Here is a 25115-nt window from a genome sequence, read left to right on the forward strand (position 1 = left end):
CACTCTGTCCGCAGGGTGTACCTGACGTTGAGAGTGTATTCCAAGAGTATCTCAAAAGACTGCTGTAATTCAACTGGAAGTGCAATGATGTGACTGCTGTATGGGGTATCTAATTTCTAAACAAAGGACATTCGTTACCAAACACCCTTGGTCTAAGATGGAAAACCATTTCGCTGAACAAAATAGTCAAGGCATTCGAAATTGTGGAGTGTCAGGAACGTCCCAGATAGAGCCAGAAGACAGCGACTCCTCTTTCGTGTCAGTCTCTGCCGCAGATCCGGAAGTCACTGGTGATTGGCTCTGAGCTGGAAGAACAGGCTGCGGACCTGGACTTGGCGTCTCAGGCAGAACCGAGTCCTTTTGATCATTACTATCTCGCATCATAGCTTGATCAACGGTTGGGTTGGTACTAGCCGGTCTGCCAAAGGAAATGGACGACGTAGAGGTGAAGACGGGAAGGTCGTGCCTGGTTCGTTTCGCCGTCATTGGCGTACTTGGTGCTGCGAAATTGGGGGACGAAGTTGATGGAGCCGGCTGAGGTGCAGCTATGGAGGTCTCCATTCCTTTGCTTGGCGTATAGGCGGAGAATGGCCCGGATTCTAACATGTCTGAGGCAAATGCGGAGACAGTAGAAGAGGGTGGAGCAGCAAAAGATGTATTTGGAGGATGAAAAGATTCACGAGCAGCCGGCCCCAGCTCGGGTAGGATTGGTGCTGGTGCTGGTGCTGGCGTAGGCATTCTTGGAGTAGGGCCTGTGCAAGGAGCTGGTTGAGGGAGCTGTCGAGGCGTGAGCGGCTCCTCAGCAATCATCGCTGGTGCGACTTTCACCGCCTTGGATTTTGCCTTGGTGGGGGAAGCAGCCTTTGCAGTTTTAGCGGTCGTGGATTTGGGCCGCCCGCGTGGAGCAGGTTTCGACATCGTCTGCCTGGCTTCGTATTCTTCCTTCGGTGGAACATTCAGTTTGATCCTCATCTGTGTGATTCCAGAAACCAGCTGGTCAACATCCCTGTTCTTCAGTTCCTCATTCTCTGATAATGGGACTTTGTCCATCTCGTGCGAGGGCTGTGTCGGAGCTGGTTGGCCGACACTCTTTGGCGCAACGGAGCTTGCAGGTTGTTTTCTAATGGCTTTAGATTTTCCGACTTCTGGACGAGGAATCGCAGGGGCTCTCGCCTTTTTCACCACAAGTGGCTCCCGTCGTGGTTGGCTATCAGTTGCAGAACCGAGACTGAAATCTGAGCCTTTCTCGGCATGCATTGAACCAGCGCTGGACGTCACGCTTGAGCGTCTTCTCACATGCTGCACAGGTTGTGCCGCGCTTGGATGCCCTGCAATCGGAGGTTCGATGTTCCGAGCCAGTAATGAGACATCCGCAATGGTTTTGCGGCGGTCTGCTCTAGACATAGGCTTCGGTTGCTCATCGTCTGACGTATATTGCGGTGGCTTGACCTTTCGATCCCGAAGCTGCATTCGCTTAAGATCATTGACAGGGCCGCCCACAGGCAACCCCACACTCGACTGACGATCTCGTCGGGCTCGAGTTGCTTCGGCATTCAGATCTTCGGGCTTGCAGCTCCTGGTCTCACGATCAGATGGCACCAATAATTTACTTAGCTCATGCGCAGCTGTAGCCCAATCTACCGCGGGTGGCGGAGGGCTTGGTCCCCGAGACACAGGAGACGCTGTCCGATAATTATGTGCGCCATTGCCGGAGAAAGATCGCCGGCCTTGAGTGGGAGAAACGATCTTGGCCGTATATGACTGAGTGGCTGAAGTGTACGTTGGTCGCGAATCGTTTCGCTGCTTCTTAGGAGCTGCTGTGGACTGTGGAGGGTTGATCAAAGTCTCTATTTCTTCCAACTGGGGAGGGGACCACCATGTAGTATCGAGAGCTTCAATCGATTGTCTTGGCACATCCTCAAGGTTTTGTAGAGGATCATCATTAATATCCGGTTTCCCCAATCTCCAACCCATCTCATGGCCTAGCCCATTGCTTATATTCCGCTGCCTTACCGGGTTCGTAGCGGCAGTCAGCCCACTGACGTGGCTCAAGACGCCGCTCATGAGGGCTCGGTCACTGTAGCCGCCTTCAAGTACACTGATCACGCGACCATCGACTCCCAGGCCTTCTTCTTCTGCCATCATGACGACGTCGCGGGTGAAACGGGCATAAAAATCTGTAGGAACGTTGGCCTGATGTCTCTGCATACCTTGGGTTTCCCATTCACTTGCATCGAACCCTGCTGAGAGAAATATAGCGGCTTTGGGCTTTGGATGGGTTGGCGCTTGACGAATGCGATCCGAATGCAATCGGAGGAAGTCTCTAGCTTTTGAGAGAACGACTGAGTAGCGGTCCTGGTACAGTTTCCAAAATTCGGCATCGGTCTTCCATGATTGTAAATGGATGTTCCATATTGACTGTCCATGGGCGTTTTCGATGCATAAGCTTGCATTACGAACCTTTTCTTCGTCACCCATCTCGCATGGGTATGAATTGATATCGTGTAGACTGAAATAGCCGATAGCTGTCTTCTTTGATATGGGGGTGTTCTTTGGTAATGAAGAAAGCCTTGCGTTATGGGCCCATGTGATAGATTGGGATCCGTCACCATGATGCAGATCAAAATCGATGATGGCCGCGTGGGTCAGTCCATGAGTCAAGGCAGCATGGCCTATTCCTACGTGAACGTTGTTGAGCCAACAGAAACCCGATGGCATGTCACCAGAGCAGTGATGCCCGGGTGGTCGAATGCAAACAAATGCTCGCCTCGCTCCCTGTTCCTTGAAGACCGCATCAACACCCTCGCAGACACCTCCCAGAGCGCCTTCTAAGGCGTTCAAAGACCCTGAGCAAAGGTATAAGTCTCCTTCATGCAGTTTCGACTGCTCATCTTGGGAAGCACCGTTTGTCTGGGCGTTTGTATTCGATCTCGTGAGCTCTTTTCCACCAAGTGCTAATTTCGACTCTGCCGCATCGCACATGGCACTGAGTTCGGTCATCCACTTTGCCCCGTGGATAGCCGTGGTGGCAGGAGATCTCAGTGACATTCTTCGAGAAGTCTTCCGTATCTGAAATGGTCCGGCGGGGAAGTAAGATGGATGTCTCTTTGGATGCGGGGCAGCATGACCCTCTGCATGTCGTCCGCCAAGACGAACATATGCCGTAGCTAGCCCCAGGATAGAGGCATGTATACGCTCAGGACGCTCTACTATAGTGCTGAGAGTTGCCCTTGAGGTCCTTGGTCTTGAGTAACGGTGACCGTAGCAGTCATCTTGAAGGATCACCACGGTTTGGGCTTCCTGTACAGCGCCGAATCCGTCATCATGCATCTGCAGCTCCTTCTTGAAGTATTCGTGAGCGATAGAAGCCGCTGTAGGTGCTAATTGAGAGAGTTTCTCCGCCGGTGGGGAAATATTTGATCTAGCACCCATGGTTGTGCTGCTGGGCGAAGCAGCTAGTGTTGAAGAGGTTCGGCGGAAGGCTGGTGATCGCGGCGAGGTCCTTCCGCCGGTGCCTTGCAAAGAGCCCAATGATGTCCGCTTGCGCAATGTAGGTGTTGTAGGTCGTTCGTTGCCGCCAAGTGAGCCTGAGCTCGGGACCCTCCGAAGGGGGGTTTTCCTGGAATGAATTGGGCCAGGAGTGGTTGCATGGACTTCATGTGCTGCCATAGGTGAAGCGATAGGAGATGAAGGTGGTAAAGCTGTTGCGGCTGCTGTAGAAATTGAAAGGTGATTCAGAGCGTCTGATAGCGTGGCATTTGTTGTTGACTGAGACATGACCGGGTTTCTGGAATGTCCTAACTGTTTGTCTTCAAATGCGCTACAATAGTGACAATGCAATATGAAACTGCGGATAAGCGCGTTTCGTGTTTTTGGCGCGTAGGCCTCGCATTGAACCAAGCATTTCCCAGCCCCACCTCTTCTCTTCTATACGGAGGTCGTCCTGGACGCCAAGACTCCCGCGCCAAGATCTCTCATGACGCCCTGCCATGAAGGGTTCCCTGGACAATACACAATACCTACGTTTAGTTCTGCATCGGAATTGCGCTTGAATTGAGTCCAGTTTGGGGCTCATTGCCCCTATCAGGTCCAATGGAAGTCCTTGTAGTTCAACCTATGCGCTCTCAGAATCAATTCTAGGGTCCCGAGCTACAGGGTCGCCTTCCGAAAGCAGGGTTAGGGTTAGGGCTCCACTAGCGCTGTCCAGGACTTTCGGTGCCGACCTCCATACAACATTTCAGCTGAGAGCTGTACAATATCATCATACTCCGTGCTATTCTGCATTAGATGGCGAACGCCACTTTGTCCTCGTTGTGTTCCGGTCACATCCACTGTATCCTGCCTTCTCCCTTCCTTGACCTTCGGCGGTAAAGCCTCCGTATGATCTAGTTGAGAGCCCAAGTCAGCCATCGAAAAGGTTTAATAGACAAATTTGAGTGTCTTCCGCCAGAGATTGTTGCGTTTCGGCGTCAGGTTTCAATCGTTGGCTGAGGCTTGAATCTTATTGCCTATGGAGAACTCAACCGCCGGAAATGAATGTACAGCTTCATTCATCCTTCGAGTCTGTTAGTGTTTACGTGAAAACGAGCTGCCTACGATCTCGTCTTTGAATTTCGAAAGTGCTCGTGTAGCTTTGCTATCACCTCGTCAAGCCTTTAATAATTAGACTACAAGCCAGCGATGTCAGAACTCGTTGGTCATCAAGAATGTCTCGAGTATATAGGACAATTCCCTTGCAATCCCGATTTCAATTTTTCACCCACATGCACTTACTAGCACCAACACAAAGTTATATCTACGCAGACTACCATCTCGAGCTGCCCCAATACAAGAAGCTTCTCTAATATCAACGCCCCCACTTTCCATGTACGTATTCTCGGATGTTTTTCCTGCCTATCCACTACCACGATTTGAACAATAAGACAAACTCGGGGGCCATATATCTGTTCTTCTTTTCCAGCGCTTGTTTTCTTGCCCTCGAGGAAGCAATGCTGACACATGAATCTCTATCAGCCACAACAATGCAATTCTCACTCCTTGGACTCTTGGCCTCTGCCGCCGTCGTGTCTGCTGTACCAGCGCCAGACCAATACTACAGTGGGAACCTACCCAAGAGACAGATCTCCACTTGTGAGGCAAACACTATCTACTGCAACAGCTCCGATACTTTCTCCCTTTGCGCGCCCGGACCAAACGGCAACCAAGAAGTCTTCTTCGGCTCCGTCGCCGATGGCACATACTGTGACGAGTCAGAGAACAAGATTCGAGCCAACAACTACGGTGACTGTTCGCCTGACGGGCAACTTTTCTGCGATATTAGCGGAACCGCGTTCTTTGAGTGTGACCAAGGAGGGTTGATTTACTTTGGGCCTGTGGCTGCTGGGACAACTTGCGTGGATGGGACTATCGTTGCCACGAACTAGGAAGTCTCGGGGGAATGCATGAGCTGTTTGAAGTTCTGCTTCCAAATTGAGGGTGGACCGGCTCTGGATGCCTGGTAGGGATATCACGCGATGAATCATTGGACGGTCTCGACTTCCTGTCAGCCGTAAGTATACCGACCCAGGCTACTTCAATGCAGCTTTCATCTATCAAAATAAACCACTCGTAGTAATCAACAATGTCCCGGTCCAACTCGCGACAGAACATCATACTCCTCTTGCGAAGCACCCCAACAACATAAGAAATAATTTTGATGCAAAGCATTCTGTTGCCAAGTCTAATTTGGAAGCCGTTCTACAAATTTGGTAATAGAGTACCTCGTAGTAATTCCCTCTGTTGCAAAGTCATTATATTGCAAAGTAACAGGTATTTAGATGTTCTATCCGTAGATTAGAAACAGCCAGGCCGTTTTTACCGACGGCGCTGACGACCACCTTCCATCTTTTCCCTCTTCCCCTTTCACAATTAGAGGGAGTCCTTTCAGTGCAGTAGAAGATCCTGTATTCTGCGGAGTCGAAGAATAAGAAGTATGCTCACGGCATGATCACACTCAGTAGAACGAAACACGCCAGAAGCACAGACTCTCACGCCCGTCCATAGCAGCAACGGTTTGAATCGTCCGCACTAGGTTTGCATGCTCCTGTAAATGACATTGTTGTTTTTCTCCCCATGCGAGCCATGTCCACATACTCCAAATCACCGGCGCTCGGATTTGAAATCATTGCCAAATGCTCCGTCAGTCAAGCATCTCTTCCATTCAACATTTCCCTTGCAAAAAAACTTTACCCTGTGTCCACTGTTCGAACGCTGACCATCCATGTTTTGATGGAAGACCACCAAAGCCCGCGCTTCGGTCCTCACGCTTCCCCATGGCCCCGTACTGCTCCCTATGTTCATGCCAGTTGCTACCCAAGCCTCGCTCAAGGGCCTGACTCCTAAACAATTGGCTCAGACTGGATGTAATCTCTGTCTCAATAATACATACCATCTGGGACTCAAGCCGGGACAGGAAACGCTCGAAAAGATTGGCGGTGCACATGTCCTGCAAGGATGGAATGGCAACATCCTAACGGATAGCGGTGGGTGAGTTTTCATTCTTAATCCATACTTTGAAAGACCATGTTTTCTCCTTTGTTCGATCGACCGCGCTTTCTGACCTAATTGATCTCATGATAGATTCCAAATGGTGAGCCTACTGAAGCTCGCCAAGGTCACCGAAGAGGGTGTGCGCTTTCTAAGTCCGCATGATGGAACCCCAATGTAAGCAGTATATCAGAATCTTCCGCATCGTCCCTTGAGTGACAGCCCCAAGGTTACTGACTCCCGAACATTCAATCTCCCTCCAAAACACCATAGGCTCAGACATCATAATGCAACTCGACGACGTCATAGCGACCACATCTCCAGACGCGGAGAGAATGAGAGAAGCAATGGAGCGATCTATCAGATGGTTAGACCGCTGCATAGCCGCTCACAAGAAGCCCGAGACCCAGAATCTATTCTGCATCGTTCAAGGGGGTTTGGATCTTGAGATGAGGAAAGTATGTTGTGAGGAGATGGCAAGGAGAGGTACGCCTGGTGTAGCTATAGGTGGACTATCCGGTGGAGAGGACAAAGTTTCTTACTGCCAGGTGTACGGCTGATCGAGAACCTACGGTGTCGGGAAACGAGCTGAACGTGAGAAACCCAGTGTGAACGCCTGCACAAACTGGCTCCCACCGAATAAACCTCGCTACGTGATGGGCGTCGGCTACCCCGAAGACCTCCTCGTCTCCGTCGCCCTCGGAGCGGACATGTTCGACTGTGTCTGGCCCACCAGAACCGCCGTACGTATTCCCCCCCCCCGACCCTCGACCTACTGACGTCCGACTCCGCCAGCGCTTCGGCAACGCCATAGTCCCAACCGGCACCCTCAACCTCCGCCATGCATCTTTCGCCAACGACTTCGCCACGATAGAAGCGGACTGCACATGCCCATGCTGCCGGCCAGAAGAAGAGGGCGGTCTCGGCGTCACGCGCGCCTACGTCCATCACGTTGCCTCGAAGGAGACGGCCGGTGCTCATCTGTGCGTGCCACCCAACCCCCTCGACGGCATCTTCTTCGGTCGGAAACCGCACACGCGCAGGCAGCTCACCTTGTTCCTGCGTAGACTGACCATGCACAATGTGCATCACGTGCTCTCCTTGATGGGCAAAGCGCGAGCGGCCATCGTCGCGGACCGATATCCGGAATTCCTGCGTGCTTATTTCCGCAGGGCGTATGGGGGCGACGTGACAAGAGTGCCAATGTGGGCGGTGACGGCGTTGGGCGAGGTCGGCGTCGATCTTCTCACGTAGCGACGATCAGGCAGCATGCTCAGAGGAATCCGGCCAATACGATTGCTCGAAGACTTGAACGGACGGTACCCGTGATGCAAAGTGGAGGTTGCTCTATGAAATCATATGTTTGGCTGAGAAGACAACGATGGTCCCCAGGCAAGCATATTTTACAGAACAAGAGACCCATCAATTACGATCCACGAGCAATGCATTTTCCGGGTATCTACCAATCCCTTGTCTAAAACCACACCCGAAGAAGATACAATTTCTCAGACCACGTTGCCCTTCCCTAGACTCACCGCGAAGGAAAATGCAATCTCCCCACACACCGAACATATGCCCTTCCCTAGATTCGCCGCGAAGTGAAATGCAATGTCCCCAGCAGGTGGGTGCCCTTTCTCAAACCCCAAGTCGTCTCAATCCCAAAGCACAATGTCCCAAGCAATTTGATCTCAATCCCAGAGTACAATTTCCTCAACCAATCTGTACCTCTCCTTTGTCCACCATCGTCCCTTATCGTTTACCACCCCACCACCCTCCCTTGCCCTACAGAGCCCATGACACCATTCCCCCGCCCCAGCAGTTTCTGCAGAGCAGCCTCTGCCGCATCTTCCTTCGCAGTGTTCACGTACTGCCCATCGTACCAGTAGCGAGCCGGGATCGTAAGCCCGGAGACGGTGATGTGGCAGGACCAGGCGGTACGCTTGCCTCGACGGTCGGAGAAGACTTTGTATTCTGGGGATGAGAGATGGCGTTGGGAGCAGTGGGCTAGAACGTGATGTTAGAAGTGGGTCCCCATCAAGCCTTGAGAAAGAGCTCGTTGAGAAGGGGGTTAGAATGCTAGGGTCCAGGAAACCAGATGGTTTGGGCTGAAGCTCTCGTTGGCCTGTGAAGTTGTATAGGAAAAGGCAATGGGTTCTGCGGACCTTGAAGTCTGTCTTGCCAGGTTGAAGAGCGTTGAGCAACGCCGGAACCGGTGGATCCAGCCGAGGATGATGCAGTTGACATCGTCGGTCGAGCGTATAGCGTAGATGCTGAGGACGGCTTTTCTCTGATGAATGAAGGCGAGTAATATTGGTACATTGGAGTTGAAATTGATGGATGCCCTAACGCAGAGGCTGGTAAAGTGGGATGAAGGGATACAGGAAGGTAGTCGAGCAGTTGTTCGGGAATCCGGGTCGAGCAAGTGAATAGATTGAAACAGAGGCGGTGAAGGTCTCTTAAGTGTTACAAGAAGGAAAGGATAAGTTGGTAAGGGTTCCGGTACAGAGATACAGACGGCAAAACGAGTTGATGAGAAGGGCAACGCAAGATGAGGGAGAGACACGAGAGGAAGGCAGGCGTGAGGCAATGGTCTGATGGCGAAGAGGACTAGATAAGAAGCACATGCATGGTTTTGCATGGTCGTGTACTAAATGTTTGAGACATGCGTGATTCGAAGCCCTCTGGGTTTGGGCTGGATGCTGGCTTTCCTGTCGACCACATGGGTCAATCATGGACGGAACCAACCGTTCGGGATTTTCCCACGGGCCGAATCAGGTGTATGGAGAACCCAAGGGATGTGCTGGCAACAGTGGTAACATCTTTGCGGAATTATAGAGCAGGAGAGAACGAGGCGGATGGCATTGGTGGGACCGGGGGACCCGGTTCTTGGGCCGAAAAAGGGTAAAGACGGCCGTTGCAGGGTAAAAAAGAAGTCAGATATGGACAGGTGCAGGAGTCAAAACTATCTGGTTCTATGATTCGTAGCTGAAAGAGACGGCTCGAAAAGTTGGGCGTGGGTGTCGAGAGTTGTTCCTTAGCCATGGTGGCTCTTCATTGAATACCAAACCCTTGGAGCGCTAGGTCGCTAGAGCATATGCTTGTCCCGTAGGATGCTGACATGTGCGGAATTATGCTGTACCTATCAAACGGATTAAAGGTGACGGATCTCCGTCAATTGTCGGTGTGGGATTGTGTAAAGAAAATGAGTCGCGGGGGGGAGGGAGAATTGGGGGGGGGAAGATGGGGAAAGATGGGAATCGTCGGGGAAAAAGGAGGGATAATAGTTAAGGCAGCCGCGCAGATCGATTCGAATTTCGCGGTGAGGCTACTTGTAACAATGCGTCTAGACGTGTCTCAGCTGGTAGGCAAACTTGAGACCTCCCACACGTAAATAGACGTTACGAGGCTCTGAAAGCTGCTGTCTCGGGCTGCGTTGGGCTGCAATGACCGGAGTGTGATGAGATGACGTTGAAAGCACTTCTATCAAAAAGCGCTCGATGCCTTCCGCTTGCTGGGATGGGTTTTCAATTTTTCATTCAGGCACGGTAGTCATGTAGATATGTAGATATGTAGATATTTACCCTCATAATCCACATATTGATACATCTGAGTGCCTCCGGTTAGACCGGAACGTCAAAAAAGATGCAACTTAATTAGAGCCGAGCCGGTTTAGCAATCTACAAGTATCTGAGCACAGACAATCTCAGCCAGGCCTGACAGCTGAACTATCTGGTCACATCGTAATATATGAACTGCAATGCTCCAGTATAAATCTCTCGCCAGGCTTAGTCTACAGGGTATAATAAGACATATCATATCAATAAGGCGAGTCAAAGGGATTGCAATTGCTACCTATCCTAGCACCCATGCCACCGAGACAAGATCCAAGACCAGATATCAAACCGTAATTCAAATCAGCATGTCATCTCTCGTAAGGGAGTCGGACGTCGGGCAGTGGTCTTCTCCTTACGGTTAAATACTTCACTCATCAGACGCTTGGGTGTCACATAATCCATGTTCAATCTGAGTGGGGATTTCGTGACCATTGGGACAGTCATTTGCATACGGCTCTTTTGATGCCACCGACGCTTAATGCAGTCGTCCACCAGGGCAACCAGACCGGATGCCATGACCACACTGGACGAATTTAGTACTATGCCTTCAATATGGAAGGGATTGTCTACTCACTCGGCGAGATCTGTCGATCTGTCGAGCACCGAGTCCTCGAGATACATACTACAGGGCGGCACCCACCCCCCTTTTGCAGTCTCTTCCCGTTGTTGTGACTCAGTCAGGGGGGCCTGTACAATATGTGCCAAAGGAGCTAAGGTCTTCGTGTTGATGAAGTGGTACGAGACTTCTTCGAAACGGCTTGATACGGCGACAGCTCGCTTCCAGGCATACTTGATGCCCCAGTACTCAATCTCATACCGTTTGAACGTCTTGGTCCCTCGACGTTCGATCTGGAGATGTGCGTAATTCGAGAATTCAAGTTGCGTGGTATTCGTTGGTATAGGAATGCTGCTCGAGGGTCTTGGTGACTGGCTAGCTATATCTCCCCCTATGTCGTCTTGGTGCGAGGAGCCATAGCCAGAGTCATGCCTTCTAAAGCTCATCGTTGTAGATGTCTTGCTCTCAGATTTTGACCGCAAGCTTGAGAAAGCGTTGCTCATTGACCGCTGGAGTCCGGGCCTTCGTATGACAGATGGCTTGGTGTATTTCCTACTTGAATGGCAGACCTCTCGCCCAGAGTCTCTGGAATATCTCCGGAGAGAAAATTCCCGACGCTTCAAGTCATGCATGCGCAGGTGGAAGAGTTGGAGGTCGGTCTTTCCTCCGTCCAGTGTCCGAGCCTCGGTGTCGATGCGCAGATTCATGTTGCCATCGATCGTGGTATCATCGTGCCTGATGGAGAGCATTTGCGTAGAGGGAAAGTACTCGGCAAATTCCTCCGGCGAAGATGTAAGAGCTGTAGACGGGAGAGTCTCCGATGGATAGTCTGAGACTTCGGGTACCTCAAAAGGTGGCAGGTCATCAGCTGGATCTTCGATTGATGAAGCGGTAGATGCGTAGGTCTCTGCTGAAATCCTAGGTTCGGGGTAATCGAAATGCGCAAATTGCGCTTCGTCCCAGCTATCTTGGTCGTGAGGGTTGCCGATGGTCTTATACTGCTGTATCGTTGGTTGCTGGCTGTTTACTGTTGTCGCAGTGCTTACGGAATAATTCGAGTTATCGCTATAGTCGGACCTTGAGCTACTATTGCTGTACATCGACTGTGTCCGCAGTGTTCGGGACGGCATGATGTAAACTCTTGTGAGTATTCTGTTAGAGGGAGCGTCTAGATAAGTTCTTTGATCGATGAGGATAGTTGTCTTATGTAAAGGCAATGACAGACTGCCAGGAATCTGTCAGTCAAGCAGTTCATCGCCTACAAATATGCATGCAGGTCCATATTAAGGAACGACGTAGGCTGATTTTTAGTGGGTGATATGTCTGGAGGAAGATGTCAACATTGCTGATGCCTGGTGGGCGTAAATCAGTCATCCCACGGGTCATCCCACGTCCCACGAGGAATTTCCCGGTGTCGGATAATTCGAACCTTAATCTTACCATTGGTGTGTGCCATGGAAGCTCTAAAGTATCGGGAGAGCTAGGTAATCGCTCAATAATAATCCTGCCCAGAAGCTCATAATGATAATAATAAACCTGTAATGATAATGATACTAATGATAATAATAATAATAATAAAATAATCCCCGCAGACCAAGCCCCAAGACCTTTGCCCCCTCAGCCCCACGCCTTCCATCAAAAAAGAAGAGGGAAAAAAGAGAAAAAAAGTGCCCGACTGGACTTTTCCTCTTTGTCCCTCAGCCTTGGCACGCACAGAGCCAGAGATGACGCCCCGAGGCTTTCTCCTCGCTCCGCAGCTGCATCATTCAACGGCTTTGCTTCCTGCAAGTACACACTGCATAAGCGCTACGAAACAGGAGATGGTACTACATGCATCATCGTGTCACGCCGGCATTGCATCGATCCAGCAATCTCTCAAGCAAATCCGCGCGCAACGAGCTTTCCCTCTGCCATTCGGGGACCCCCGAGCCGGCCTGCAGCATTTTGACGCATTTTGTCACCAGACTGCACTCGGCCGGACGTAACACTGACGGAACAATTTTACTAGGGTCGAAAAATCACACGTGCCAATGCACCAACGGTCTCATTGCTTCCAGTGCTTGAACGACACTGTGGGAAACCATCCTGGTCGAATTTGTAGGAAAGCAACTTGCCTCTAGGTCCTACGCCAGGGGATCATTCCTTCTCTACGCCGAGTGGCTGCCTTATCATGGCCTTGTAAGGAACTGCAACGGTCGTCGGGTTGGATCGTCAAAGGATGCGAAGGTGAGGCTGCAGATTTTGCTGGAAATTTTAAGCAGTGAAGAGCAGCTGCGCCCAGTCCATCCGCTTCCCACCATCGCGACTCCGCTTTGCTAAACGTACAACGCTTTCTGTAGCCTTCTATTGCTATTCAACCACAGACGGTGCCTCTCCCATAAACTTGCTGCTGAACAAACCGCTGCCAAGAGTCTGCAAGTATTCGATCGCCGGAATGCATTCGAAAGATCAATAGACACTCGCTACTTTCATTTCATGTACCCTAGGACTGATTCACTCGTTGGGTTCTTCGTGGTGAAACGTGGGGACATTGTCCTCTAGAGTGGGAACATTGAGCCCAAAATCTCGGCGTCCCCGTCGCTGTTACACTCCGCGTCATAGTAGACGTCGTCATCTTGTGAAGCAGCAGTGCTGACTGCAGGGGATGGGGGTGTAGACTTGCTCGGTGGTGGACTCAAACAATGTTTTTGTTCGCTGCCGTTGGGTGATGCCTGCTTGTTGGTGATATCCGCCGGCTCCTTCGATGTCGAGTCTTGGGCGGCTTGGGAGGGGTGGCGCTGCAAGGCTCAGACTTGGCCGTTGGCCTCATAAAGCTGCTTTTCAGCAACAACATGTGCGTCCTCTTCGTTTCGGAATGTCCAGCCGTCTTCTTCTTCTCTCAGCTCCGCCGCTTCCAATATCGACGTCGATGCGTGCTTCTCTCGAAGTGACTTAAGATCTGCGTAGATATCGGAATCAGCATAGATTTTTGAGGGCAAGAACACGAGTCAGAGGGCAAATCTGTGGGGTGGGAAGGATGTTTTCATTTTAAAGACATGATTTATAACCAGAACCATAAGACAAGTCTGAAGAGTAGATACGGTTTCTTTGCTCCGGAGACAGAAGTTGGAACCCGAAAAGCAAGACGAAGTTTTAACATAGGAAGCATATTCTTCTCTGGAAAAGCGGCTTACGACCCGATTTGTAGGCCACATAGAAACGATTAATTTTAGAATGTACGTACCTTGTCTCGACGCATTGGCAGCCTTTTTGGTCTTTTCCGCGGCTCTGCTTGTCTCGGTTGCGACTTCGAAGGCTCGGTTGGCTTCCTCCTCAGCTTCGACGAGCTGAGCCCTGATCCTCTCTGCTCTGTTTGTCTTTCTCTTAACTTTATCTTTGGCTTTGACCGCCTCAAGATAAGCTCTCGCATCGGCTAGATCTCGCCGCAGTCTGAAATCTGGCCTTTCGGTCTTGTCAAATTCTTCCTGCAAGCGTCTGACGTTCCTAATCGCCACACGGGTGTTCCATTCTGTCATGATGGGCAGATGATGGACAGGTGATGGACGTGAAGGGGAAGGGTCCTAGGCGTTGACTGAGATGTATCATGCATATGTATGTATGGATGGATGGATGGATGGATAAATGGATGAAGAGGGAGTTGAGGCGGTATAATTGTGAGTGCGATGGGTTCTGAGTCGCTGATCGAGATGGAGAGGTGACGGAGGACGTGTATGATGCGTGTGTAAGTGGAGAAAAAGAAGACTGAGTATAAGAATGAGATAATAGACAAAATGAAAGAGAAGGGAGCCGTGAACTAACGTCGAAACCCTATGTAATAGGAAGTGCGAGCCTTGAACAAACGTCTTGGCCCTATACGACAGGTCGTCGATGGAGGGAGAAAAGAGGAGTTCCGTCAACGTCTGGATTAAGTTGCTCTGGTAGGGGTGGTAACGAAACATAAGGTAGCCTTGGCGAAGTTCACCACGGGATTTGAAATTGCCATGAAGAATCGCCTAGTAATTACCTTACGCTGTAACTGTTTCATCCTCGCGTAAGGTAGGTGACTCAATTGAATTGCCGATGCAAGCATCCAGTCTTGAAGTTGGAGCCTGCTTCCTCCGACTCGACGAAGCATTCCTCCACACGATTGCGCACACTGGTGAGGACCATTGCCATGGTATCAGGTCAAGCCCAGAGGCGATCCTTGACCTTCGGAAGGCTGTCTCTGATAGCAAGGAAATGGGTTGCCAGCCCAAGCAGTCAGGATGCCTACCCACATTACAGACCTTTGAACTAAACCGTCAAATGAAGTAGATAGATTGGCTTGTGCATATGATAGGCATGAGCTTGAGAAAGATCAGACGAGAAGACCGAAGTAGCTCGTACATACCAATCCAATGTTCCCGTCACATTTGGGGATCATCCCCACCACCGGCTCGCTTTGAGCTCGCCACCGCAATCTTTTTCCATCATCAGGGACTACCGGCTGTCTGCAAAGATGGGTATACTATGGATCTGATCGAATTTGGGAGCACCGGGACGGTTGGCTACCCTCAAAGGATTGCTGCGGCTCTGACGGGACTACCAGCTGCCAATGATCGTGTGCCGGTACTCTTATCGTGACAGTGATGGTCAGCTACCCGCTGGTGGTGCGCCGGTGCTCTCATCGCGTTTCACTGAAACTATCATCTGCTTCAATTGGTAGCCTCTCGTTATCTAGGACTCATAAAAACCGATTAGCTACCTTAGTTGGTATGTGGGTTCTTTCGAGCGATTGGACCGAATGAAAGATAGGATCTGTAGATAGGATCTGTGGGGTGGGTCTACAGGTCACATTTATAATGAAAGCATGGTAATGAAACAGACCAATCCCGGCGCCGTCCTCAAAGAGTCGTATAAAAAGACCGCCAAGCGGAGAGAGGTGATTGATGCGAGGCTGACTCTTTGTGAAGATACTGTACCTCGAGGCCATCAATATCCCGTTTCAGCAGTTGCCGCCCTGCTATCCCGCAACCTCTCCGTTCTTGTCTTCCTCTGCCATACTTCATCCACTCCTACACTTCTCCTCTTATCCACTACACGGACAAATCTCTAAGGGAGACTTGGTTGGTTGAAGGTGTCTGATGCATAGACCGGTAAATATATACTACGATGTGGTGGCAGACGTAGCTTACTGCCCCTTTTCGGGCAGTCGGCGAAAGACTGTCACTCCTTCGGGCCCAGCATGATTTCTTGTATTGATTGTGAAGCAAGTCAAGTAGTTCATTCCATGTCCAAGTTAGAGCCCGCAGAGCACTTAGCTCATCCCGGAGAATATTCTGATCATCTTGTTCCGTGTACATATATCTTGATCGTAGTGTTGATTGTAATATCGGCGAATGGTGGGTTTGATGTTATCTCAGATATGACATATACGGAATTCGATGTGTTGTGCAGTCACCGCGCTTCTTCAAGATATGGGGGTGACACCTTGTATTTGGCAGACGGATGATTGCTAGAACGATCGGTATTGTGTACTGCGGATCCTCAAGAGGCATCATGGGCTGTAGACTAGACCCTAACGATGATTGACGGGAATTTGCTAGAGTGATGTATGAAGTGTCGTTGGGGTAGAGATGCTTGGCAAAAGAACTGAAATTTGCTGTGCCGCAACTACGTCCGAGGGCCTCCAATGACGGCGATTTCGTAGTCATCCTTCCTTTGTCTCGTACACCAGCAGCTGATCTTGTTCGTGCTGCTTCATTTAACGAAAAATGACCTGGTACTGGAATTATGGTCGAGCTTCAGGTGAGCGGTCAAAACCATGGCGGGAAAGGGCGATCGTCCAATGTGTTGTACCCATGTATCGCCGTCTAACTTGATTCCCTTTTCACTTCTGTTTCCTTTCACTCCTTAATCTACCCCCGGGCGGACTCAGCTATCCCATCAGGCAGCCACAATGCAAGCACGTCCGGCCTGGTACCGACGTGGGACCCTGAATTGTGTCATCATTGTGAGGTCGAACTGCTCGCCGACCGCATCGAGCAGTCGATTTGGTCCTCCGGCAGCGAAAGTACGTAGCAATCTGATGGCGTCAACAATTGGGGCAGTAGATAACATAGGTAAGACCAAGAGAGCAGGAGGGCCGCGAAAGCTGCTGTCGGGACAGGACTTGCTGCGATGGAGAGGAAGCATTCTGCGGAAAGGGCCAAGCTGGAGCAAGAGCGTGTGGAGATGCTGCGGCTGTTGGACGAGGATATCGCTGCTGATGAAGACGGATTGCGGTTTGAGGCGAAGTTTGAAGAGGGCTCTTAACTTTTCGTGAAGGCAGGAATGACACCGGCCTTTGTAAGTATTCAGACAACAAATTCACATGCAAATGCCACTCGTTTGAGTCTTGATTGGGTGTCACTGTAATGAATTTCATCAGCTGCTACCCGAGATTCGTTAAAAGATTCCCATGTCTTCCAGATTCTTCATCACTGGATCGACCTCATAAAAGGGATCAACCTTGATGTCATCGTCAGAACCGTCACTCTGGTCATCCACAATCCAATTTTCCCAGAATCGCAGTCCCTCAATGCCTTCCTCTCGACAAAGCGCGCCTCTCTCCTCTGCCATCTCCAGTTCCTCATTTGCGACACCCACGCTCCATCCAAACCTCTGTGCTGCTTCTTGAGCCGTAATGCCTCGGCCAAAAGCCTTGTGAACCCGTTCAACCTCAGTATGAGCAGATGAAGTGTACAACTCTTGAAGCAACGAGAGCAGTTGAGCTATTGTCTTGTCGTCCGTTCGGTCTGCTTGCTGAACGACCAGAAGTCCGTTTCTGAATTGCCGTAGTCGTACAGGTAATCTGAGTTTCTCCCATAACCGAGCGGCCTTCCCAAATTCCATGGGACTGATCAGCTCGACACCACCTCTGGCACGGTTGAACATCGCCCAAAGGTCAACCAGACTCATGATGCCTCCTTCTTTCCGCAAAATGCCCTTAGCGTCATCGGTGAGGTACTCCGCGAGGTTGCGAGACATTTCAGATAGATAAAGAGACTCGGAGCCAGCGCTGGAGCCAAGCATGTCTTTGGTTGTTACCATGTCCAATGCTTTGGCGGACTCGGCGATGAGCTGGTTGGCGTCCGCTGATCCTTCGTCAGATTTCTTCGCAAAGCTTTCAGCAAGAGCAACAACTTCCTTAGCCGAGACCATAAGAGCGTCAAGATCTTCGAATGCAGAACCTATGACTGCTTCATTCTTTTTCCGGAGCTCAAGACCTTGACGCTCAAGGCCAGCGATTCCGACTGTTCTTGCTTTTCCCGGTGGCTGTCGGACCTGACCATCTATGCCGATCGCTGTGCTACCAATGTTGCCTGGGGATGAATCTGGAACTGGAGGAGCGTTCTGAAGAAGCCATTTACGTTGCACCATGGCACCCTTGAGCCGTTCGTGAAATATCTTCTCACCGCCCACGCGAAAGGAAAACTTGACGCACTCTGTGTCGTTGTCGACGCCAAGGCTTGCGATGTCGAGGCTTGGACCAGGAGATTCGGGACGTCCAATGCTCTCTCCGAGAACGTTTGCCGCTTTGGATTCCGTTGAGAGTAGAGGAGCCCCACACAGCTCGCACGCGAGCAAAGATGGATGGTTCAGAAATGTGCATCTAGGGCACTGGAACCTGGACTTTGCTGGCAAAGCAGTTTCTTCACGCCATTGTGCTTCAATATACTCGATGCTTGAGTTCTCACTGTACTGACCATGACTCTCTAAAAGTGGTTGTACGGACGCTTGGCTCTGAGAATGAGAGCCTTGACGTCCTGCAGCGTTTGCAATGGATGCTTTGAGGACATGTGGGAAGGAAGGCTTGACTCCGCAGGTCACACATGCGGGCAGAGGCGTGTTGGAGTTTGCAGTTGCTGGATCAAAATTCGCTGGCACCGGATTGGAGAAGGAGCAAATCGTGCAGACCCATGTCGCAGTGCTCAATCTGGAAGTGCTGGATCCTGACCTGGTGCTCGAAAAAGGGCTTGCTCCGCGGTGTACCGGGGATGCAGTCGAGCTGCGCGAAGGAGATTGTGCCGCTCTCTGAGGAATGGGGATAGTGGAGTGACTACGACTTTGGACGGATGCACGCTTGGGAGCTTTGGGGTGCAAAGTGATTTTGGGAGAGGACTTCAAAAAGCCTGCCTGCGTGAATTTAGTATGTTGCTGATGCGTTCTGGAAAACCTCCCTGCTTACGTAGAACTCATATCTATCAACGCTCTTCAATTCGACTGCTATCGAGCTCTTTCGGGGCTCCAAATTATCGACGTAGCATGCTCTGTGCGTTGTGAGGTACGCATGCCCATTTTGCAGGCCGGGTATTTTGTACTTCCTATCCAAGTTTTCGAATTAGAGCGTTCTGTCAAATTGTACAGGGAGCCGCACCCTTCATATAGGCCGACTGCATCTTGGACAAAGAGTAGCGCTTCGTCAGGGAGCAAGGTTGGCCGGAGAGCAGTGGTGAGGTCCAGAGGCTGGAGGAACATTCAGTATCATGGCTTCAGCCAAAGTGACGCCCACTGTCTCTGCTCTCTGCCTACGTTCCGTATCGTCTATTCCAGTACGCGGAACCTGCCGCTGAACTAAACTTAGTTAGGTCTAGATCTAAATCTTCATTTCCACTCTCTTTTGGGCTCATTCTCTTCTTCCATACTTCTATCTTTCTCACCATTAACAACACAACTCCACGTCAGCCTAGTTACATGACTTCCAGCCTATTCATGTTAATGGTTTATCTCTTCTAGAACCCTTTCATTGTATTTCTCGACAACGTTCGGCGTTCCTCAATGAACATAGCAGCCTCGGCTTGGCAAGCAAGCTCGACCGTATCTCATCAAATGTCTTGTGTGTCCAATTTCTCCACCTCAACTGCGAGTCATGATACTGATCCTCACTCAGCCCATGGTGCCTTTACATCAGTCTCGGCGAGACGCACTTTTGCCAGGCCAACACCAGCACCATCCACAACACCATCACCTCCACCGTCAGCTGCAGAGAAGGCAAAACGAGACTGGCCTGAGTCTGTGCGTCATTATGTGCAGAGAGCATTCGCTACGGAGAACACTATAGCCAGTATACCCCGACAAGAGATGGAAATCAAATTAAAGAAAATCATCTCAAACTCAGCGGAAAATAACACTCTAGGCACAATCGATTGGGCGAAGCTGCCACTGCCCCAGCAAATGATCTTGGAGGAACGTGCAAGACCAGCTCTTTTGTCTGCGAATCCACCGTGGGGGAACGGTCTCGAGCCTCTGAGCCTGCAAGAAACTAATGTGAAAAGCACTGATACATTGTCAAAGAAGAGAAAGTCTTCCGAATTGGATCTATCCCAGAATGGCCAGGAGAAAGTACCACCATGGCGGATCGCTAATCCGCGCAACGTATTCGAGGACCGAATCACCCACCCGGACAAACGCCAGCGTAATGATGTAGCTGGAAAAGGATCAAGTAAGTCCCATCACAATCTGGCCAACCGGAAAAAACGCTTCGAGGATGGCCAACCTGGATACCTTTCCCAACAGCCGTTTTCTCCAAGCAAGGCCAGTATTCCACCTGATGTAGACCAAGGTCCCGTTATCGGTCGGTCTCAGGATCTTGAGAAAAGATATTTCCGTCTCACGTCTGCTCCAAACCCTGATACTGTCCGTCCACTGCCTGTGCTCGAGAAGACCCTTGAGTTTCTTAAGAGGAAGTGGAAGAAGGAGAACAACTACTCCTACATATGTGATCAGTTCAAATCTCTGCGCCAAGATTTGACAGTCCAGCATATCAAGACGGAATTTACAGTCAGTGTTTACGAGATACATGCCAGGATCGCGCTGGAAAAGGGAGATCTGGGTGAGTATAATCAGTGCCAGACGCAATTGCGCGCACTGTATTCGCAACATCTTGGAGGACATCCGGAGGAGTTCAAGGCTTATCGTATTCTTTATTTCATTCATACCTCAAATCGGACCGACATGAACGACGTGTTGGCAGATCTAACACCCACAGAGAAGAGAGATCCAGCAGTAAAGCATGCACTAGACGCCCGCTCCGCGCTTGCTTTAGCAAATTACCATCGCTTTTTCCAGTTATATTTGGACACCCCAAATATGGGCGCATATCTCTTGGATATGTTTGTGGCTCGTGAACGTCTGAATGCATTGTCAAATATATGCATATCGTATGTGGTATTCCTCGTGACTCTACTCATCGCTGACCTCTTCTGCAGGTACAAGCCCGACGTCAGGTTGCGCTTCTTCACTGAGGAACTCGGCTTCGAGTCTGACGATGAGAGCGCAAGATTCATATGTGATCAAGGCGGTCAATCATTCCTTGAGGAACGCGACGGCGAAGTGAGGCTCCTCACTGGCAAGGCTTTGAGATTCTTCGAGACTGCCAGGAACGCTGCTTTTAAGAAAGTGGACATTAAGGGCCAGATATGAATCTGCCACGCCCTTCGGTCATCCTGCCATCGATCATGTTCCCAAGCCTTTTACTCTTTTTACTTTCTTCAACCGCTAAGCAAGGGCTCCTCGAAGCACTGAGGCTGTTCGTCGTCTTCTATTGTCAAAATCGCGCTCTCATTGCCTTGGCTACGTTAGCAAGGCTTTCCTTCGCCTCAGACTGTCGGTCGCTCACGGCTACATGGGGTTCGGAGGTCTAGATGTCAAAACATTACTAATATCTAGGTATTCTCGCACTTCCATTTCTAAACACATTAGGGCTTAACATAGGGGGCTTGTAGACGGAGGCATGCATGAAGGATTGAAGGGGCGCTCGAGGTTGCGATCTAGTGGATTGGGAAGCTCTGTCCTCCACTTTGGCTACTGACTTGTTGTTCATGAGCATGACGATTCATCCTGTACTTGTCACAGGACTTGGGGCTTGTGGCAATGGGAGTCCTACTTTTGCCACCCAAGTCAAGGGACACAGATTACCGGTAGCGTGCACGGAGAATTTCAGATTCTGCAAAGAGCTGCTGTTACGGATCTGCTCTGAAGGTCTGGGCGAGAAGGGGAGAGGATCATTGGTGCAGGTGCATGTAACCCTACGCGCTGCCTCCGTAGTCTGGCGAATCTCGTAAGCGGGAGAAAATTGCCATGTGATCCCTTCATAGAGGTACTATACTACTGGCTTTTCCTACAAGGACCCTAGCCAAGGACCCACTGCTTATGTGACGTGTGACAGCGGCGAGAAATACCTCCATCTCATGCATTCATACTGCAAGTACTCAGTACAATGAGGGAGATAGGGTAGAATTTTGACTTGGCAAGGCTTCACGCCTGCAGGTCTACCGTCTCGTTACTCAGCTCCAGAAATAAATGCATACCTTGAATCCTGATAACAAGCCTAAGGAATCCTAATCCTCATCCTAATCCTCATCCTCGAAACACCGTACCTCCGCCCAGTTTTTCTAATAGATTTTCCAAATGATCAAGTCTGATCCCTAACTCGTATCGATAAGCGCGAGAACAAGGCGTGGCGGACAAGCACCCTGCCACCCCTCATCACTACATCCTTGATCCTAACTTGCAGATCAAATCCTCTACTTTCTTCTTTGCTTTCTTGCATCCTCAGATAATCCAGCAGATTTCAATCGCTGTGATCTGGTCGCATGACGATCATCCTCAACTCTCTGGACATTCAGATTAGTTGGTCCGGAAACGAGGTACCAAGCCACTACAGTGACAAGTCTCACCCTGCCTGCCGAAACATGAAAGCGATCCGCCGGTCGATAAAAGGCGAGAAAGATACTCGACAAGTCCACCACACGTCCTTGACGCCCAAGAGCGCCCTTGCCATAGTCCCCCCCAAGAAGGTGTGCTCTTTGCGATTCGTACCTACAAAATGGACATGACAGCTTAATACTCAATCCAGGTTATCAAAGCGCTCTTCGATTATAATCCAGACCCTAACAATACGCAAGAGCTAGGCTTCGCAAAAGGCGATTTCTTTCATGTTATCAGCAGGGAAGATGACCAACATTGGTATGAGGCGTGCAATCCCTTAATACCGAGTGCTCGGGGACTGGTTCCAGTGACATACTTTGAGGTGATCGGGAAGACAGAAGGAGGCAGACAGAGTGGTGGCTCGGCAACATCAGGCTCGAGCAATGTTATCCTGTCACATGATTCGGGATACGTCGAAAAACCTACCCACACTCGCCAGGAATCAGCTACAGGACCACGGAAACATGGCCACAGCAGGATACCAAGCGTGGGGAAGGGATCGGGGGCGATGGTGTACGGAATCGTGCAGTACGATTTCAGCGCTGAGAGACCAGACGAGCTGGAAGCAAAAGCAGGGGAAGCCATCATTGTAATTGCCCAGTCGAACCCAGAATGGTTTGTGGCGAAGCCGATCGGAAGACTCGGAGGCCCAGGCCTCATACCGGTATCGTTCATCGAGATAAGGGACATGTCCACAGGACAAGCTGTGCCAGACGCTCAAGGCGCTGTGACAAGAGCAGGAGTACCAAAGGTGGAGGAGTGGAAGAAGATGGCCGCCGACTATAAGAATAGTAGCATTACGCTGGGAAAATTTGAAACTGCTAACTCAGGGTTGAAAGATTTGGAGAGGATGAGCCTTAGCAATGAAAGGAATGGTAGCCCTTACGTACGTGTCCGAGCAGGCTCTCATGCACAGCAAACACTAATCTGACTGCCAGAATCAGGGTCATCATCAGAGACAGCCATCCAGGAGTAACCAGAATGGCTACGATAGACGATCACAACGCTCCGGGCTTGCCCCAACTTCTGCTTCAATCCCGCGATACATTTTCGAGAATGACAAATACTGGTACATAATTGAATGCCAAATGGAAGATGGGCGACATTGGGAGCTCTCCCGCATCTACCAGAAGTTCTATGATTTTCAGATTGCCCTTCTGCAGCAGTTTCCCAACGAGGCGGTCGCTCCACCCGGTGGTAAGAGGGTGTTGCCATTCATGCCTGGGCCGGTCACCTATGTCACAGATGCAATCTCGAATGGCAGGCGAGAGAGTCTTAATGAGTACGTCAAAGAGCTCCTTGCATTGCCGCCCTACATCTCACAATGCGCTCTTGTGAGGGAATTGTTCGCCCCTCGTGAGGGTGACCACGAGCTGGACCCTGACAGGGTAACTGAAGATTACCGGCATTCGAGTGGGTCGCAACAATCGTCCTTTACCGGCAGTCTGTCACGGACAGCATCCAGGCAGTCATCTCAAGGGCAGATGAATGGCGCGAATGGCTATGGAGCCATGGGGCCGCCGCCGCACAAAGGTAGTCACAGAAATCAGAACTCGATACCTGCAGCAAATGGGGTTTCTCCAGGACAGCAGCATTACCGTAATCAATCGGATTATCAATATCAGAATACAGTCAAGCCTCAACCCTCTTCTATCACTCAGGCTTCCGCAAACTCATCTGGTCCTAACAACTCGACTACCAATGTCAATGCATCCGGCGCGCTGAAAATCAAAGTCAGCTTCGAAAATGAGATGATTGCTATCAGAGTGCCAAACGAAATTGGCTATCTGCAGCTGAAGGAGAAGCTGAGAGATAGACTGAAGATTTCAGATGATATTATCGTACAATATAAAGACGAGCCTACGGAAACCTTTTGCGAAATGCTGAGCGATCGAGATTTGGATGTGGCGCTGAGCAGGAATCAAAAATTGACACTATTCGTTCAATGTGCATAATCTTTCGTCCTTGGACAAGAAATGAAGGGAAACGTCGGGTTGGATGTCGCATTCTCCCACTGGATATTTGCGCAGGCGTTCGGATCTCTATCTCGGTGTTGGCTGTCATGCTATGGACTGTATTCGCCCATCATGTTCTACCTGGGGATCTACTCCAAGTGTCGGTGGATTTGTGCATGCACGCAATGTGAAAGAGCTTCAGGTGGGAAGGCGTATGTGGAGCCGGATCATTGATATTTAGTGAGCCAGGGTGCGAGGTACCTATGGAAGTATCAGAATGCCTTAAAAGACCCTCTTCCATGAGTCTCTGTGCTTCCAAAACTTCCCCACCCTTCACAGCTAGCTTTCATTTCCCCTAACCTTGCCTTCCACCACCCTCTTTAGATCCTCTCCGCACCGCCTATTCGCCTCATCCAATTGCCCACCCATCATTAAGGCCACCACCCACGAACCCCGGCCCCGCAATTGTCTCCCAGCTCCTTTACTCAGACTTTCCATCTCCCAAATCCACAATCTCCTGCATTCTCTCCGGCCTGAGCGCCCACGACGAGTAATCAATGCCCTTCCAACACAGTCTACGCGCGGCGTTATCTACAAGCGTCACTTGCACGTGTGTGGGCCGTCATCGAGGATTGTTGGGGGTAACGCAAGCGGAGATGGTGCCAGTGTCGCCTAGTCGGAGCGGTTTTGTGGGGGATGAGAAGTCTGCGGTTGGGGTGAAAGTGTTCCAGGTGTTGTTTGGGAAGTCGAGGAGGG

The 25115-nt window shown here is 50.5% G+C and overlaps 9 protein-coding genes across 9 annotated transcripts; 4 read left to right on the forward strand and 5 right to left on the reverse strand.

Moving 5' to 3' along the window:
- Window positions 1-186: 186 nt before the first annotated feature.
- On the reverse strand, window positions 187-3777 carry HO133_010130 (uncharacterized protein; the record flags this gene model as incomplete). Its single annotated transcript, XM_037300986.1, has 1 exon — window positions 187-3777. The coding sequence occupies one exon, from the start codon at window positions 3775-3777 to the stop codon at window positions 187-189; it is 3591 nt and encodes a 1196-aa protein (XP_037153803.1).
- Window positions 3778-6120: 2343 nt separating this feature from the next.
- HO133_010131 (uncharacterized protein) lies at window positions 6121-7779 on the forward strand (the record flags this gene model as incomplete). Its single annotated transcript, XM_037300987.1, has 7 exons — window positions 6121-6177; window positions 6275-6525; window positions 6619-6702; window positions 6755-7075; window positions 7133-7268; window positions 7321-7508; window positions 7593-7779. The coding sequence occupies 7 exons, from the start codon at window positions 6121-6123 to the stop codon at window positions 7777-7779; spliced, it is 1224 nt and encodes a 407-aa protein (XP_037153804.1).
- A 502-nt stretch (window positions 7780-8281) lies between these two features.
- HO133_010132 (uncharacterized protein) lies at window positions 8282-8844 on the reverse strand (the record flags this gene model as incomplete). Its single annotated transcript, XM_037300988.1, has 2 exons — window positions 8282-8529; window positions 8688-8844. 2 exons carry the CDS (start codon window positions 8842-8844, stop codon window positions 8282-8284), a joined length of 405 nt encoding a protein of 134 aa, XP_037153805.1.
- A 1595-nt stretch (window positions 8845-10439) lies between these two features.
- Window positions 10440-11795, reverse strand: HO133_010133 (uncharacterized protein; the record flags this gene model as incomplete). Its single annotated transcript, XM_037300989.1, has 3 exons — window positions 10440-10662; window positions 10714-11693; window positions 11742-11795. The coding sequence occupies 3 exons, from the start codon at window positions 11793-11795 to the stop codon at window positions 10440-10442; spliced, it is 1257 nt and encodes a 418-aa protein (XP_037153806.1).
- Window positions 11796-13232: 1437 nt separating this feature from the next.
- On the reverse strand, window positions 13233-14210 carry HO133_010134 (uncharacterized protein; the record flags this gene model as incomplete). Its single annotated transcript, XM_037300990.1, is given in 3 exon segments — window positions 13233-13472; window positions 13488-13633; window positions 13919-14210. 3 exon segments carry the CDS (start codon window positions 14208-14210, stop codon window positions 13233-13235), a joined length of 678 nt encoding a protein of 225 aa, XP_037153807.1.
- Window positions 14211-16477: 2267 nt separating this feature from the next.
- On the forward strand, window positions 16478-16968 carry HO133_010135 (uncharacterized protein; the record flags this gene model as incomplete). Its single annotated transcript, XM_037300991.1, has 2 exons — window positions 16478-16496; window positions 16781-16968. The coding sequence occupies 2 exons, from the start codon at window positions 16478-16480 to the stop codon at window positions 16966-16968; spliced, it is 207 nt and encodes a 68-aa protein (XP_037153808.1).
- A 132-nt stretch (window positions 16969-17100) lies between these two features.
- Window positions 17101-19173, reverse strand: HO133_010136 (uncharacterized protein; the record flags this gene model as incomplete). The annotated part of the gene is made up of 3 exons (XM_037300992.1): window positions 17101-18831; window positions 18884-19019; window positions 19073-19173. 3 exons carry the CDS (start codon window positions 19171-19173, stop codon window positions 17101-17103), a joined length of 1968 nt encoding a protein of 655 aa, XP_037153809.1.
- Window positions 19174-19524: 351 nt separating this feature from the next.
- HO133_010137 (uncharacterized protein) lies at window positions 19525-21117 on the forward strand (the record flags this gene model as incomplete). Its single annotated transcript, XM_037300993.1, has 3 exons — window positions 19525-19531; window positions 19586-20855; window positions 20904-21117. 3 exons carry the CDS (start codon window positions 19525-19527, stop codon window positions 21115-21117), a joined length of 1491 nt encoding a protein of 496 aa, XP_037153810.1.
- A 1271-nt stretch (window positions 21118-22388) lies between these two features.
- HO133_010138 (uncharacterized protein) lies at window positions 22389-24359 on the forward strand (the record flags this gene model as incomplete). Its single annotated transcript, XM_037300994.1, has 3 exons — window positions 22389-22493; window positions 22553-23290; window positions 23343-24359. The coding sequence occupies 3 exons, from the start codon at window positions 22389-22391 to the stop codon at window positions 24357-24359; spliced, it is 1860 nt and encodes a 619-aa protein (XP_037153811.1).
- Between the last annotated feature and the right edge of the window lie 756 nt (window positions 24360-25115).

Source organism: Letharia lupina (assembly GCF_014066315.1).
Source record: "Letharia lupina isolate WasteWater1 chromosome Unknown contig_8, whole genome shotgun sequence".
NCBI classification, from domain to species: Eukaryota; Fungi; Ascomycota; class Lecanoromycetes; order Lecanorales; family Parmeliaceae; genus Letharia; species Letharia lupina.